A 16,048-nucleotide genomic window follows, 5' to 3' on the forward strand; every position below is an offset into this window, starting at 1 on the left:
GCTTAGGAAAAGTTAATTGGACTCAAGTTTACGGAGGGGGAATCTTTCTTAGAACCTTGGTTTTAGAGGTTTCTTTTGGTAGATGAAATTTTCATAGGATTTTGTTTTTTTAAGAAAAATTGGATAGAGGTAATTGGTCGGATTTTTTCGATTATTTTTTTTTAACGGGGAGTGGGCCATTTTTGATTTCTAAGGAGGGAGGGGAAATAACGGGTTTTAGGGGCTGTCAAATGTTGACCAAGGAATAGGGATAGGGTCATAGGGGTGGATTTCTGCTTTGATAGGATAGGGAAGATATAGGTTTGCTGATGACCCTGTAGCGACATGAAGATGATCAAGATTTTAGTTCTGTGGTGATAAAAATATAGATTATACCTTGGGGGTTTACTGGTCTAGAAAAGAGAAGACTGTATTTTTTCATTCCCTGTCGAGGTATTCGATACATATGTTAGATGAATGGTGTGTTAGGCTTCCATTTAAATCCAAACATGAAATATATTCTTATTATCAAATATTGAAGAAGAATTTAAATATATTAAAAAGTTCCAAGATGAAGAAACATGGTGGGATTATGTCGAGGATCGAGTTGCCAATTGCATATGAGATGGATGAATATTTTATTGATCTAGAAGAGCATATGAGTGAAAGAGTACGAAATGAGTTTGAACAAGCCAAATATAATGAGCCGGATGACAATGATTTGATATCTATTGAAAATTGGGAGAAAAGATGGTTGACGATGTATTCGAGGACGCATATAGAGGAGTTACAACCTCCATGTAAGCTAGCATTACCTATATCAGATGAAGCATATGATTATTTGAAAAATTGCTGTTATAAATATTTGGAAAAACTTTTAAACGTGACAATACTGATGGTTATGAATAAGAGGAGTATACCCAAGGATGAAACAGGTAATTTGGTTAAGAACAAAGATCTTAATCTTGATGAAGATGAGAATGGCGATATGGTAATTACATACAACGATTCAAAAAGTGATAAATATCTTCCTCATGTTATCAAAAAGGACGATGTCAACAAATCCATATTACTTTTAAAACAAGAATATCAAAATATACCTACTTTTGGTGAAAGCATATTATCAACACTACGCAAATTTCAAATCCAATACGAATTAAAAGGTAAACTTTTCAAAACCAACGAAATAGCAAGATCTATGATACCAGCACTAATATTCAACACACTTGCATCAAATACTATTGCAGAACCAGAGCAAGAATTTGAGCAACCAATAAATATCCCAAAACAACAGCAACAGCAACAACAACAACAAGTCTACCATCATCCACTAATCAAGAGACTATACAAACTCAACAACCAGATGACAAAAGCAGTCAAAAGATCAAGAGATAACGAACAAATTGAACAGAATGAACAAAATGAACCCGATTATCAAGACTATGATACAGAAACATCATTACCACCATTCAAGAAACAAATAATCGAAAACTTTATTGCTGACGACAGCTTCAACAGAATCAATAATCCATTGGAATTCGAAATATGCGACTGGGAAACAAATTTAATGGAACAGTCAGATATGAATAAATCAGCAATGTACCAACATGCAATATTAAATTATTTATCTACTGATGATACTGATAATTCGGAATTGATTACCATTACAAACGATATTGATAAAACCTCATTAGAATGTCCATTACCGATAACTAAATTGATGTCAAGACAGTTTCTCTTTGATAACTCATAGGCTTTTAAGTTGTTGTTGTTGTTGTTGTTGTCTTTTTACCATTTTTTGACTTAACAACGACTCTCTTACAGAGTTTTGAAGTTAGTCTGTTGTTCTCGCCATTGACTTCTAATTTACAATCGGAATAGTTGAATTTTTTTGTTTGTTATCATGTTTGGTTTGCATGACAAGGATTCCTTTGGTTGTCATTTGATACACCTTTGCTTCCCCTCTGTAATTTATTTTGGTTATGGTTCTCTCCCTGTCTCCCTATCTCCCTCCTATTTCCAAATGCGATTTCCAACCGGGAAAACGGGTTCGTGTGCAGGATCAAAAATTGATGACTAAACTTAGAAAACCAGTTGAGGTGCGTGATAAATAATCAGAGAATTGAAATTTGCTGGTCCGTTTAGTGGTTTTACTGATAACATCTAGGGTCAGTGTCTTATTTGAGGCTTACTGTTGTTTAGTGGGAAGATTTGGTGAAGTTGATAAGGAAGGGTCATAGCCTTTTAGAGTTCGAAAATTTGGAATCCAAAGGTATAAAATGTCAGAATTATAATGATTGAATTTAATGGATATTGGAATTTTCTTTTTAGTATTTAATTTCAAAGTTATTAATTTTGACTTTGATTGATTAAATGTGGGTTTTGCATTCGTTTGTACCTTGATCCAAAAAAACAACATCAAATCTGTGTGAAATTTATTATTATTGACGTCGCTATATTGTGCTTGAACAAGACAGAGACGTTTGAATTATCTGTTTACGAGATTGAGAGACAGAGAATATCAAGAGATTATTATTATTTTTTTTAAATAAAAAAAACATTAACGTTACAAATATTCAACTTTTTCAATATATAAGTAAGAGGCTTTTTAATGCTGGCAAAATATGGTTTTAGCAAGTTAGGACGGTTGCCAAAAGGTAGTTACGTCAGTTGGTGTAGATTAGGGATGATTAGTCGTGGTTACGTGTCTCAAACGAACAAGACTAATACTGCTGTTAGGTCTGTGGAATTTTTGAATGATTCTTTGATGCCTGATGACCAGCATCATCACAGTAGTGATAGTAAGAACGTTCATTATAAGCCTCCAAGTACTGTAGAGTATTTACAGACTTTGACAAAGCCAGAATTGTTGTCATTGGGCTGTATTGGGTTGGTTAGCAGTAGCAAACTAACATTAGATGCTGCCATTATGATGTTTCCATATGTCCCTATGCCATTGATTAAAATCATGGTGTCTTCATTGTATTGTGGTGGTTCCACTATGGAAGAGGTTAGAGATTGCGGGAAAATATTGCAGGATAGGGGCATCTCAAACATGATGTTATCCTTGACGATTGAAGATTCCGAGGGGACTAAAGATATCGATATTGATTTTATTGTTAACGAGACTATCAAATCTATACATGAAATTTTGAAACCAAATATTTTGAGTCAATTGGAGGCTGCTGCTGATGTCAATTCAGTTGTCCCAGGCTATATTGCTTTAAAACCTTCTGCATTGGTTTCTAATCCTAGTCAAGTGTTTTTGAATTTCAATAACCCAGATTGGAAGGCACAACGTGATGTTTTGATAGATAATTGCACTAAAATCACGCAAGCTGTTTACGATCTGAACCAAGAGTTATTAAAGAAGTATCCTCAAAGAGTATCACCTTTCTTCGTATCAACTATCGATGCTGAGAAATACAATTTCCAGACTAAAGCTGTTTATGAGTTGCAACGTATTTTATTCAAGAAGTTCAACCCGGTCTCCTCGCCAATTATCTCCTGTGTAGGGACTTGGCAATTGTATTTAACTGATTCTGGGAAACAAATTGACCAGGAATACAAACTGGCTCAAGAAGGCAACTATAGGTTAGGTATGAAATTGGTTCGTGGAGCCTATATCCATACAGAACCAAACCGTGATGCGGTGATCCTTCCCTCAAAAGAGGCCACTGATATCAATTACAATACCATAATGTCAAAGGTAATTAATGACTTATTGATAAAGGGATCGAAATCATCGTATGGTCACTTGGTAGTAGCCTCACATAATTATGATTCCCAAATGTTAGCTACAGATTTGCTAACTCAAGGAGGTTCTAATTATGGGAAAGCAAATGTGACTTTAGCTCAATTGCTAGGCATGGCTGACAATGTCACCTACGACTTGATAACTCACCATAACGTGAAGAATATCATCAAATATGTTCCTTGGGGTCCTCCATTAGAGACCAAGGATTATTTGTTGAGGAGATTACAAGAAAATGGTGATGCTGTCCGTAGTGATAATGGCTGGCCATTGGTAAAGGCAGTTTTCAAAACTTTATTCACAAGAAAGAAAACTGCATAACTGTGATTTTTAATTATATGATTTTTTAGCATTATTTTTTTATTTCTATTTATTTATATTTCAAACTTAATGTATGTCTAATTCTATTAACATTTATACTATAGAATTTGTTAAAAATGTATAAAAATTGTTAGTCTTCTTGAAAAGAAAAAACTGAATCATAGAAACATTCAATTGGAAGTTGCAATTGACCCAATTTGTTGACATTTGGTGATTCATTTCTTCATTTCTTCTATACCTGCAATGGTTCCTTAATCACTATGCCATTAGAGGATGAAAAAGTAGACGAAATTTTAATGAGACCATTATTTCTATACCAGGTGAATTGAGACGAGATGAGAATAAATTGAGGTCAAAGAGGTGAATATAAGTTGAAAGGTAGTCCAAGAAAGATGAAGTTTGTTGCCCTGGTATCAGGTGGTAAGGATTCCTGTTATAATGTACTTCATTGCATTAAAAACGGCCATGAATTAGTCGCATTGGCTAATTTACATCCAGAAGATACTAATGAACAAGAGCTGGATAGTTTTATGTTCCAAACAGTTGGTCATGACGTAGTATCTTACTATGACCAATGTACGGGATTACCTCTTTTTAGACATTCTATTAAACTACAAGGTTCAAAGAATGTAAATTTGAATTATGTCAAGACTGAGAATGATGAAATTGAGGATTTATTAGAGTTACTGTTAGAAGTTAAAGACGCTATACCTGATTTAGAGGCTGTAAGTGTTGGTGCAATTTTATCATCTTATCAAAGAACTAGAGTTGAAGATGTTTGTAGCAGAATTGGCTTAACTGTGTTAAGTTACCTATGGCAGAGAGATCAATTGGAATTGATGACTGAAATGTGCCTGGCTTCAAAAACTAAAGATGATACAACTGCAAATATGGATGCAAGACTAATTAAATTAGCAGCAATTGGATTAGATGAGACACATTTATTCAAATCTCTACCTGAAGCTTTTCCAACCTTGAAGAAGTTAAATTCAATGTACGATGTTCATATATGTGGTGAAGGTGGTGAATTCGAAACAATGGTCTTAGATGCCCCATTCTTTCATAAGGGTTTGCTAGAGATAAAATCTAAGAAGATTAATTCTTCAGACCGTTCCTGTGGTGTGTACAATGGAAGACTAGAAGTATCATTTAAGGAAAGACCACTAACCAAAGAAGATTCGGAAACACTGATAAATTCTTTAATAACCCCTCCTTACTTACCGGATATGTGGCAAGAATTGATAGAAGCTGTGACCATAGAAGTTACAAACACTACCTCTTGTCCGAAGAAGGACTCTGTTAACATTGTTGAACCTGTGAAATTAAATGTAAAGGCTTCTACTAACATTTTAAATGGATTGCTTTACATCTCTAACTTATTTCCTCAAAATATCGAAGAAGACATTGAGAGACAAGTTGAGAATGTATTTAACCAATTAGATAGTATTCTAGGGGAGAAAACTTATTCAAGGGCACAAGTATTAAACTCATCATTATACTTGTTCAACATGTCCGATTTCAGCAAAGTTAACAAAATTTATAATAATTACTTTGACATTCAAAAATTTGGTCCTTTACCACCTTCAAGAGCTTGTGTTGGTTCTAAAGAATTGCCAGAAGGTTGTCTTTTACAATTATCGGTAATAGTTGATGCAAGTTGTGATATCACCACTTTACCAAATGGGATCAAGGTGAATAATAACAAAGATGGTTTACATGTTCAAGGGAGATCATACTGGGCTCCTTGTAATATAGGTCCATACTCACAAGCTATATGGAAAAGTACAGATAGAAATAAAGTCAGTTACATTAGTGGACAAATAGCATTGGATCCAGCTTCAATGGAAATGAACTTTCACGATCCTTTGCATCAAAGTGTTCTATCATTGAAGCATTTCGATACATTGAAGAATACAATTGATGCTAAAAGATCACTATCCATGACTTGCTTCATATCAGAAAAGTCCATCGTCCCAGTTATTACTAGTACTTGGTCATTGTATTGTTCAGATATGGCGTATGAATCTGAACTATGGATGTCAAAAGAAGATGATCCTAAAGGTTGTTTAATTATAGCCGAGGTATCAGAATTACCTAGAAATGCTTTATGCGAATGGGGTGGTATTTCATGTAACACAGCTACAATTGAAGATGATATCGATGATATCGATGACATCGAGACTGGCACTGAGTATTTATCATTGAAAAATGAAATTTTATCTGTTGCAACTTCACACACAAAAGTGATCACAAATGAACATAGACGAACATTTGTAACGATATTTTTAGATTCAGACGATGAAGTTATTACTCTATTATCTTCCGGAGGTATGAAATGTCAAGCATCCTTATACTGTCATCCATCTTCTATATCTAGAATAGCTTCAAGTCTACTGAAACTCAATGGTGTCAATCTAAACTTCGTGACTGCTGTATACAATTATAAAGGCAAGGAACACAAATTTGGCATCCATTTGATTATGTAAGAACTCCTTGATTACAATATTTTATGTATTTTAGTTACTCTTTTCTTATATACACAGCGCATATATAATTCTAATATAGAGAAGGTCGGGCATCGACTGATATTTGAAACTTTAACTATAAGAAGACTTAAATATTATTTAAGAATGGATAGAAAAGGCAACATTTAAGTTGATATAGATTGGATAACAGGTCAACAGAGATCAGATATTGACAGTCAAAGTTCATTCTAATATTAGGATGGGTGGTAGAGAGTATACTTATCGTGATGAGGCCAATAAGCTCATCGCTTTTGCTCACAAGTTACTGGAATTGGGTGATGGATCAGATCCAATGATTATAAGGGCACGTATGGAGGATAAGCTTCGAAAGCAGTATTCTATTAGTAAACTTACTGATAACGACCTTAGTACCAATAGACTTGATTTGATACCAAGTAGTGTTATTAATGATTTCGTGTTAGATATTACAAAATTTGATAAGATGAATTATTGGAACTTCGACAAGAAAAGACATAATATTTCAGGTAAGGCAGAACCAACACAGCAAATGGGGGATGGCTCTCAAAAGAATGGGATAATTTCCAGGGTAGTTCGAATATCGAATTCAGATAATTCGTTGGCGAGAGAGCAAAATAAAGCTGCTTCAGTAGTTGTTGAAAATTCCAATCATGCTTCTATGAATCAAATACAAGAATTGGAACCCTTACATCATTCTTCCCAGGTGAGTAGTAATGACCACACTTCCAATATTAATTCAAGGAGACCTACTTCTTCTGGTTTTGCTAATCACAACATGACTGGTATGCGTTCTCCCAAGGCATATGCAAAGGCTACAGAAACCACCAAACAATTACTAGAGTTCAGAACTGGGTCTCCAGTGGGAAATATCAGAAATTCAAATACAGCAGGATATTTAACTAATAATTCTATAGAGGAAATGAAAGTTTCTAGGGTGCAACCAGTAATCGAAAAGAATATGTTCATCACAAGACACACTGGTAATCGAAAAGAGCAAGCACTGGTAAATAATAGCAATCAAAAAAACCATATAGAGAGAAGCTTGCCACGATTAGCAAAATCTGATGTTGATCAGAATAGTAGCAATACAGACATCGCATTAAATAAAACAGGCATATCAGTACCTACAGGAAAGAGTACAAGTTTAGAATCTATAAATAAGATAAGGAAACATAAAGTTCAGCAACATAGAGAAACTGAAAGACAGAAAATACTTGATGCTGCAGAACGAAATACAGTTTTAATAGAGACTTTACTTGGCAATTCAAATGGAGAATCTACACCTGCTCCAACAAACAACTTGGCTAATAATCATGATCGAAATAAAGTTAACCAAATAACACCTCCTCCACAACCACACAATATGCAGGGAACTTCACAAGATTTAAGATATATGAGTACTGCCGTAAAAGTTGAAGAATCAAAGAATGGGAAAAATGTGTATAACACTAATGATTTGAATTCTATAAGAGGCGATCAAGTGAATGAAATTTCCAATTCCTCATCGATTTCCTCAATTGCTTCCAGTTCGCCCTTGACTCACGTATATAGATCAATGGTTCAAAAGCGTCAAAATAAAATACCTTCAAGTAGCACCCCTATTCTAGATCAAGAGCTAGAAGCAGGACATAATAGATATGGTACTATAACCCAGGAAACAAATTACAATATGGCTCGATCAAATAAACTGAATACATTACCAATGAATTACAATTCATCAACTACAGCTCCTAACACAATTTCAAACAGCAACTACAATAATCTAACTCCCGATATCATTAACAATCAAATGATACCATTAAGATTAGCTGCCAGAAATATATCAGTGCCTCCTGCTCATATTCAAAATAGCAGCAATTTTTCTATGATAAGATCAAACCAAATTCAAGAAGTAGGAAACTCTGAACTAAATGCATATCCCAATAATATTAATCAGAACGCAATGGCTAAAAATCTGTTTGTTCCCAATTCTCAAGGTAATGAATTATCACCAGCTGCACCTGAAGTGCCTTCAATGATAAGTTCTATCCCAATATCAAATAATTCTGGCAAGAAAGTTCCAAAGACTTTAAAGAGATTAGGTGATATTATTAAAAAATATAACCTAGATGAGGACATGTAATCTTATTATCATAACAATCATGAAAATACGTGTTAAATTATATACATAGTATTGTTTGTAACTATATTAAAAATATATATCTTTAATGAAATAATATAACTTTTTCAATTTTAAAATACACCTTTCATTAAATACATTAATATCATAAACTGGTCATATTTACTCTTTCTTCTTAGATCTGAAAAACTTTTGAAATTTATTATGCTTCTTCTTATCTTCCTTGTCTGGAACTGGAGAAGAAGATGCTGGTGGTGGACTAGCCACAGATTGATTTTGATTTTGATTTTGATTTTGATTTTGATTCTGATTTTGATTCTGATTTTGATTCTGTTGTTGTTCTTGTTGTTGTTGATTTTGTTGCGCGTGTTGTGGATTATGACTACGAATATGCTTTTGGGACACAGGAGCAGCAACAGGAGCAAGTGAATCAAAGAAGAAGTCTGGAACTGTTTCTTTCTCCTTTCTATCATCATCTAAATCTAACATTTCTCTTGGAGTGCCCAAATACTCTATACTTTTCATAAAAGACAAAGGAGTGACGATACCGTCACTTCCAATAAAGACATCTCTGTTCTTCAAATGAGATTGATCGTATGCTGCCTTTATTTCTGCATAAGTGACCCCACCTAAAACGTAGTAAAAAAATCTCTGTCTTGGGGCCCTATTTTGTTGTTTAGCATTTGAACCACTATGTTTAGTCCATGCCGCTTTATGACGAGGGTTTCTCAACGACGCTGATGAATTTACTGAGGCAGCGGCACCTGCAGCCTCTAATTCCTCTTCATCTAATAATTCAATAGGTTTATCTTTAACATAAGGAAAGAAATCTTCACTTAATAATAGAGGATTTGTTATCAATTTGGATAGGTTACTTCCCACAGCAGGTATATATCTTGAAGTGTTGTAGACGTTTGAGTCCTTGATTATAGTATCATGAAACCACTCTTTTCTAAAAGGCTTTGTTTTTAGATCATCTTTGATTAGTTTAAAGCCTAACATTTCGAAGTTTTTAAATAAAGTCATAAAATGGCTAAAGAAATCATGTTCTTCATTAATACCAAGAAAATTTAACAATTTCATATAATCTTGTTCGACCAAACCACCTCTGTATAGGGCATAAATGATAATGTATCTAACTTTATCAGTAATGCTAGGTTCTTTTGAACTTAACGATATTAACAACGGGTTTATAATTGATTTTACTTTTTCACCTTCCATATTTAAACCGAATCCAGATAAATCTTGTTCGATTTCAGCATGTTTAGCAAGTTGCCTTGTTTGATTAATCTCTAAACATGCGTCTATTAAAGTCCTATGAAGAATTAATCTTCTTCTTTCTTCATCAAAATCTTTCAAGTGGGCAACGACACTTAATAAGTCAGTAGTATTTTTAACATTTGTTCTATCTACTAATAGAGGATTTTTAGCAATAATTTCTTTGATTTTCCCTGCTAAATAATCACTTGCATCGATGATGTGCTGATGTTTTAAATCAACCCAATCTGGATCAGTCAAATCCAATAGTTTCGCGGTCTTCTCTTCATTTTCCCCCATTTCGTTTTCTGCATTGTAATGATAGGTATCAGTTTTCAAGTCTATATCATCAATTAAATCATAAGCCATTGCTTGGTATGAAAAATCATGCAAAACAGGACTGAATAAATCCAGAGTTCTGTCAGTGATAATGAATACAGAACGTGGTCGATTTGATTGTGGTGGGAAATCTTGATGATCTCTTGCATAGTTATCCAAAGTATTTTGGAATTCAAATGCCAATTTTTTAACTAATCTTGTTGCTGGGGTCAGTTCAGTTTGATTTGGCAACGGTTCAGAATATCTGACAATTGGATATTCACCAGTTAAGATACAAATATCTAAAAGAGAATTGATGGTTTTTTTAATATTTTTTTCTATTAGATCACCACAATTTCTATTGAAAAAGATTTGTAAAGGCTTATCAATCCCCAGAGTTTGGAAATATTGGGATTCCTTCGGTATAAACCCAAGCTTTGCTTCCGATAAAGAAGCCAAATACTGACTAATATAACGTTTTGAATGGAAGAATTGAACTAAATGACCTTCAAAACCTGGCAAAAACCGAATATGACCCCTCTTATACTTTGGAGGAATGTTACTGAAATCCGCATCAATACAACTGATATTGAATTTTGTTGGAGCAACAAGATAGATTGCATCAACGGAAGCTTGACCTTTCCTCTTGGAAGAATCAATCTTGTCTACACCAGTAACATAGTTTAACAATTCCTTAGGATTAGTGAAAAGATACCCAAAAATATTCTCAACAACAGAATCAATCACTAAAAACTTAAGATCATGATCTGTACGCACATCACTGATCAATTTCAACAGATAATCCCTCTGTAATGCTACTAAATCTGACATTATTCGTTATATTCTTGTAACAATTATTTGTCCAGATGTATAACCCAAAATTTATTCAATCTCAGTGAAATAAAATCGACAGAAGACGAAAAGAAAACCTACCAAATAACAAATTCAATCTCAAACACAGTGATACCTCAACCAATGACCAAGAAAGCCTTCCCACTTGTCCTTTATCCCTTTCTTAAACTTAAATTATTTCACTATTAAATAGTTCGATATCTTTAAGTTAAGAAGTATCAAAATAAAAAATATCGTTTAAATATTCTAATTCGTTAAGGACCTGTTGGTAATAGAAAGGTTCACTTTAGAAGGTTTAAGAATGGATGAAGATTGCAATTGAGGTCATCTAATGGGTTATAATGTATTGTTATTTAATGATATTATGTTTGTATGAAGATATAAAACTATGTATGGAGGGTTATGTGACTCGGTTATTATAATAGGGATGCAGCGAAGGCTATTGACCATGTCCAGCTTTGAGTTTGATGAAACTGTAAGGAAGCAAAACTATTATTTGCAAAATGGTTGAATGACGGTATTGGGTCATGTATTGCTCTGCTTAGTATTAATTCATTTCTTTGAGATTCCTTTATATTGCAGTTATTTTCAATAGTATTTGATAGAATATTGTCCCATTCTTGCTTAGTGAATGTAGGTGACCTTAGGAATGTTGTTGCAGGTGTGATTGGGGTTATGTGCTTCAAATGGGTTGATACTATTGATTGCTGGTCGGTTCTATTGGGTTTATATGATATGCTTGAATCCGATAGTTTTTGTGAGATTCCATTAGATTTGAAAATTGTTGGTATTATTTGATTTTCGTCTTCCAATAATACATAACAATCCATCGAATTTTTAAGCAGACCCATTTGTAAGTCTGCCATATTGATCAAATTCTGATTCTCTGTCACGATCCCCCATAACTTTATTGCATACATTGAATTTAAATCTTTACCACATGAATGATATTCTCTGCCATATTTTGATTCGACTAATCCTGTAGACCAAGAATGACCATGATACCAATCGAATGATCGGTATGCTGGGAAGTATGGATCTTTATCTGAAGGATTTGAGTAATCTCTGATGAGATCCTGTACCCAATCTTTGTTTCGATTTAACCAATTATCGTTCGTTACTTCTGAATCGATTTTACCAATTATTGCAGCTGCTATTATATAATAACTATAATCATAATTATGATCACAGTAATAGTAGTTTTCGGAATAGTTCACTGTGGATACTAGACCGCCAAAAGTGGTATCATAATGTAGTTTATTATTCGTTAGGGTATCAGAAATGAATTTATCCATCAAATTTTTCAATTTTGGTAATAATTTCATTACTAAATCATAATCTTCTAAGATGAAATGGTAACAATACAAGATCCATGAATATTTGCTGAGCGTTTCTCCAAGACCTTCTATGTTTTCGTCGTAACTAATTTCATCCTCAGATTCTAAACTAGCTGCATTTTGTAAGGCTTGTAACACATACGTTGAGTGAAATTGGTCACTATCGTTGATGAATAAAAATCTCAACTCTCGTGGAAGAGTAATTCTGAATTCTAATGAATCTGTTATCAATCCTACCATTTGACCATAAACACTTGAATTAAGTGTTGTAGTAAGTTTCTTTTTCAAATTCTTATCGGATATAGTCATCAAATGATGAGGTAAAATATAAATTAAAGTCGATAACGAATTGGACTTACCAAGAAGTTTGTATTTGAAGTATAAATGGCCAATATGATGCGAATTGTCAGGATCAAATTCAGATGATAATTCACAATCTATAGGATAACAACCAGCTGCTGCATCAATTTGACTGGAACAATCTGGTATTAACTGGAACATCGTGCCTTTTGCAGTTCTATCACCAATAATTACATTGTTGTCATCTAATGATAATTCCATAATATCTTTTGAAGGTGTACTCACATAAAGAGACCAAACCTGGTCATCTTCCAAAATTACTTCGTATTTTTGAATATTAGATCTTGGTGTTGGTAATTTTTTAAGTGATTTGTAACCTATTTCTGATTGTAACTTGGGAGTTAAATTATAGTAAAGCAATGTAACAAATCCCATACCTTGTACCATTGGTATCCAAATGAATTGTGATGCAGTTTTCTTGAGTTGTACTTGAATTGACATAAGTTTTAAATCTAGCACGCTTAAATACATGTCATCTGGGGTTTCGAAATCAACAGCACTGGCAATAAATGATTTTGGTGTTTCTTGTACTTTAATATTATTTCTATTAATAATAAAATCTTTTGAATTAGGATAACTAATTGCCATACCCATTTTATCAGTTTCGTTAGTATAGTTAAAGCAGTAAGGATGCGTCCAAACTGGCAGGTTCCTTGTTCCCAATAGTAGATTGGTGTAAAACCTATTAGTTGGAACTGCTTTACCATCATTTGCGTATTTAGACGGCAATCCAACAATATGATTTCCTTTACTAAATTGGCATAACGGTGGGTTCATTGAAAGTGGATTCTCAAACGTATCAGCAAAGGGCATTTTGATTAATTGAATTCCTTAGATAATAATTGATATATTTGTATGAGTTTCCTGTGAACTATTTTATATTGTCTTTAGATGTATTTTTTATAGTCTCTGTTTTTTGCTTAAAAAATGTAGATAGTGTCTTTAGTTATTAAATTTTTGTTATATTTGCAGTGATTGCTTAGCAAATTAAAAATTATAAACGTCTATTATTAACATAAACAAAAAACCCAATTTCAACAACATCAGAACAAAAAAAAATACTTAAAGGAATAAGTAAGTTATATCAATTAGAATCAAAATCTTAGTTGTTTATATATCTCAAATTTTTGCTTCAACAAGAATCGAAATATTGACTATTTCTGTGTCCAAATTGAGAGAGATGACTAACGAACGATAATTTGTGTCAATATACCTCATCAAATATCACCATCCTAAATAAGTTATAAATCCTATTAGATGATCAAATACCCCCAATAACGCTAATTATATTAGCTGTGACAGTAATTATATTGGCTTATTAAACGTTAAACAATGGTCATCCAAAAAACCGCTACTTATCAGAACACAAGGGTTATTTCTTGATCATATAGGGGATCCTAAATTTCTCTGGAATGAAACGTAATCTAAAGGTTTGATATCCTATATTTCCTTGTTGTTTGTAAAATAAGGATTGGTTTCTATTGTTCTGTCATCTCATTTTATATCAGATGAGAAGCTTATTATATTATTGTTCAAAGTGTCCGCTTTTGGTAATTATGGTAAAAACTGTATTACCATGGTATTTCCGGACATATTTGCTGTTATTGCTTTGAAAAATTTTCCGAATCTTGCGATGAGCTCTGATTTAAACACTAATAGCAGTATTTATTAAAGGTTATACACTGATTAAGATGTCTGATTATTAGTTTTAAATGGCAACAAGAAGGTATTGTGAGTTCTAATCGATTAATTGAATTTTGTTTATAATGTCTCTTATCCATCCGATTCAAGCAGTTGTTAGCAATCGTTCTGGAGAGCTAATTTTTGCAGTTTTAAAAAATGTTATTATTGCTTATAGATATGATCAAACTAATGGTAAATATCTAGAGATGGGTAAGTGGGAAGACCAATTTAGTAGAGATGAGATGATTAAGATTGCAGTTGTTAAGGAACAGGCTAGACAATTGGCAGAAAATGAGGAAAAAGGTATTAAAAAGAGCAAGACTAATGAAGGTAATACCATTGAGAAAAAACATGATGCTAAGATACCAGTGCCAGGACCTGGAGCACCTCCAATCTATTCACAAATACGTAATTTGATGATTTCCAATGATGAAACTATGTTACTTGCATGTGCCGATTCTGATAAATCGGTACTTGTCTTTAAAATTGAGACTTTAAATAATGACAATTGTTTGAAATTAATTAAAAGACAACCATTCCCAAAGAGACCAAATGCTATAACTATTACTGAAGATGATAAGACTGTAATTATAGCTGATAAGTTTGGTGATGTCTACTCGATGTTGATTGAATCACCAGTTATTGAAAACATAGATGAAGAATTCGAACCAATTTTAGGTCATGTTTCAATGCTTACTGGTGTTTTATCAACTACTAATAACGGTATGAAATTTGTTATGACCAGTGATAGAGATGAACATATTAAGATATCGCATTTCCCACAGAGTTACATTGTTGACAAATGGTTGTTTGGTCATAAGGAATTTGTTTCCTCCATTTGTATCCCAAGTTGGAATTCTAATATATTAGTTAGTGCAGGTGGTGATCATGGGATCTTTTTATGGGATTGGATTAAAGGTGAGAAGTTGGATGAATTTGATTTCACAGATTTGGTCTTACCATATATTAATGAAAACCATTTGGCTCCAGATAGATTTCAAAATGAAGAAAATGATTTAAAGGAATTCGCAGTCTCAAAATTAGTTTCATTACCAAATAATCCATACTTTGCATTCTTTGTAGAGGCTACAAAACTTTTAATCATATTAGAGGTCGACCAATCTACTTATAAGATGAAGTTATTGCAAAAAATTGTACTCCCATATTACATTACTTTTATCTCAACATTCTCAGATGATAAAACTATGGGTTTCAATATTTCATTAGACAATCGTGAATCTGGGGATAAGGATTTCGTTAAATTCATTGCATTGGACACTACAAGTAACACATTTTCAATTAAAGAGGAACAATCAGATGAATTTAATACATCAATTGTTAATTCATTTTCTAAGGAAGACTCGATTGTAAAAGTTGAACTTGATGAAGTGTATCCATTATATAACATAATAAGTTTGAAAAAACATGGTGAACATTATTCATAGATTGTAATTATATAGCAGTAATTAAATTTGATATAATTTTTGTATATTAGAAATTGAGGTTCTATTACTTGATATGATAATAACGATACTTAACAAATAAAAGCTTATAAACACTTTAC

At 33.0% G+C, this 16,048-nt stretch overlaps 7 protein-coding genes across 7 annotated transcripts; 5 read left to right on the forward strand and 2 right to left on the reverse strand.

Moving 5' to 3' along the window:
• Nucleotides 1-445: 445 nt before the first annotated feature.
• On the forward strand, nt 446-1,732 carry RRN5 (Rrn5p; the record flags this gene model as incomplete). Its single annotated transcript, XM_001647145.1, has 1 exon — nt 446-1,732. The coding sequence occupies one exon, from the start codon at nt 446-448 to the stop codon at nt 1,730-1,732; it is 1,287 nt and encodes a 428-aa protein (XP_001647195.1).
• Nucleotides 1,733-2,590: 858 nt separating this feature from the next.
• PUT1 (proline dehydrogenase) lies at nt 2,591-4,054 on the forward strand (the record flags this gene model as incomplete). Its single annotated transcript, XM_001647146.1, has 1 exon — nt 2,591-4,054. One exon carries the CDS (start codon nt 2,591-2,593, stop codon nt 4,052-4,054), a length of 1,464 nt encoding a protein of 487 aa, XP_001647196.1.
• A 392-nt stretch (nt 4,055-4,446) lies between these two features.
• DPH6 (diphthine--ammonia ligase) lies at nt 4,447-6,540 on the forward strand (the record flags this gene model as incomplete). Its single annotated transcript, XM_001647147.1, has 1 exon — nt 4,447-6,540. The coding sequence occupies one exon, from the start codon at nt 4,447-4,449 to the stop codon at nt 6,538-6,540; it is 2,094 nt and encodes a 697-aa protein (XP_001647197.1).
• A 238-nt stretch (nt 6,541-6,778) lies between these two features.
• On the forward strand, nt 6,779-8,680 carry Kpol_1036p87 (uncharacterized protein; the record flags this gene model as incomplete). The annotated part of the gene is made up of 1 exon (XM_001647148.1): nt 6,779-8,680. One exon carries the CDS (start codon nt 6,779-6,781, stop codon nt 8,678-8,680), a length of 1,902 nt encoding a protein of 633 aa, XP_001647198.1.
• Nucleotides 8,681-8,839: 159 nt separating this feature from the next.
• Nucleotides 8,840-11,083, reverse strand: SEC1 (Sec1p; the record flags this gene model as incomplete). The annotated part of the gene is made up of 1 exon (XM_001647149.1): nt 8,840-11,083. One exon carries the CDS (start codon nt 11,081-11,083, stop codon nt 8,840-8,842), a length of 2,244 nt encoding a protein of 747 aa, XP_001647199.1.
• Nucleotides 11,084-11,520: 437 nt separating this feature from the next.
• Nucleotides 11,521-13,614, reverse strand: Kpol_1036p89 (uncharacterized protein; the record flags this gene model as incomplete). The annotated part of the gene is made up of 1 exon (XM_001647150.1): nt 11,521-13,614. The coding sequence occupies one exon, from the start codon at nt 13,612-13,614 to the stop codon at nt 11,521-11,523; it is 2,094 nt and encodes a 697-aa protein (XP_001647200.1).
• A 953-nt stretch (nt 13,615-14,567) lies between these two features.
• TRM82 (Trm82p) lies at nt 14,568-15,929 on the forward strand (the record flags this gene model as incomplete). The annotated part of the gene is made up of 1 exon (XM_001647151.1): nt 14,568-15,929. One exon carries the CDS (start codon nt 14,568-14,570, stop codon nt 15,927-15,929), a length of 1,362 nt encoding a protein of 453 aa, XP_001647201.1.
• Nucleotides 15,930-16,048: the final 119 nt, after the last annotated feature.

This window comes from Vanderwaltozyma polyspora, genomic scaffold (assembly GCF_000150035.1).
Source record: "Vanderwaltozyma polyspora DSM 70294 KpolScaffold1036 genomic scaffold, whole genome shotgun sequence".
NCBI classification, from domain to species: Eukaryota; Fungi; Ascomycota; class Saccharomycetes; order Saccharomycetales; family Saccharomycetaceae; genus Vanderwaltozyma; species Vanderwaltozyma polyspora.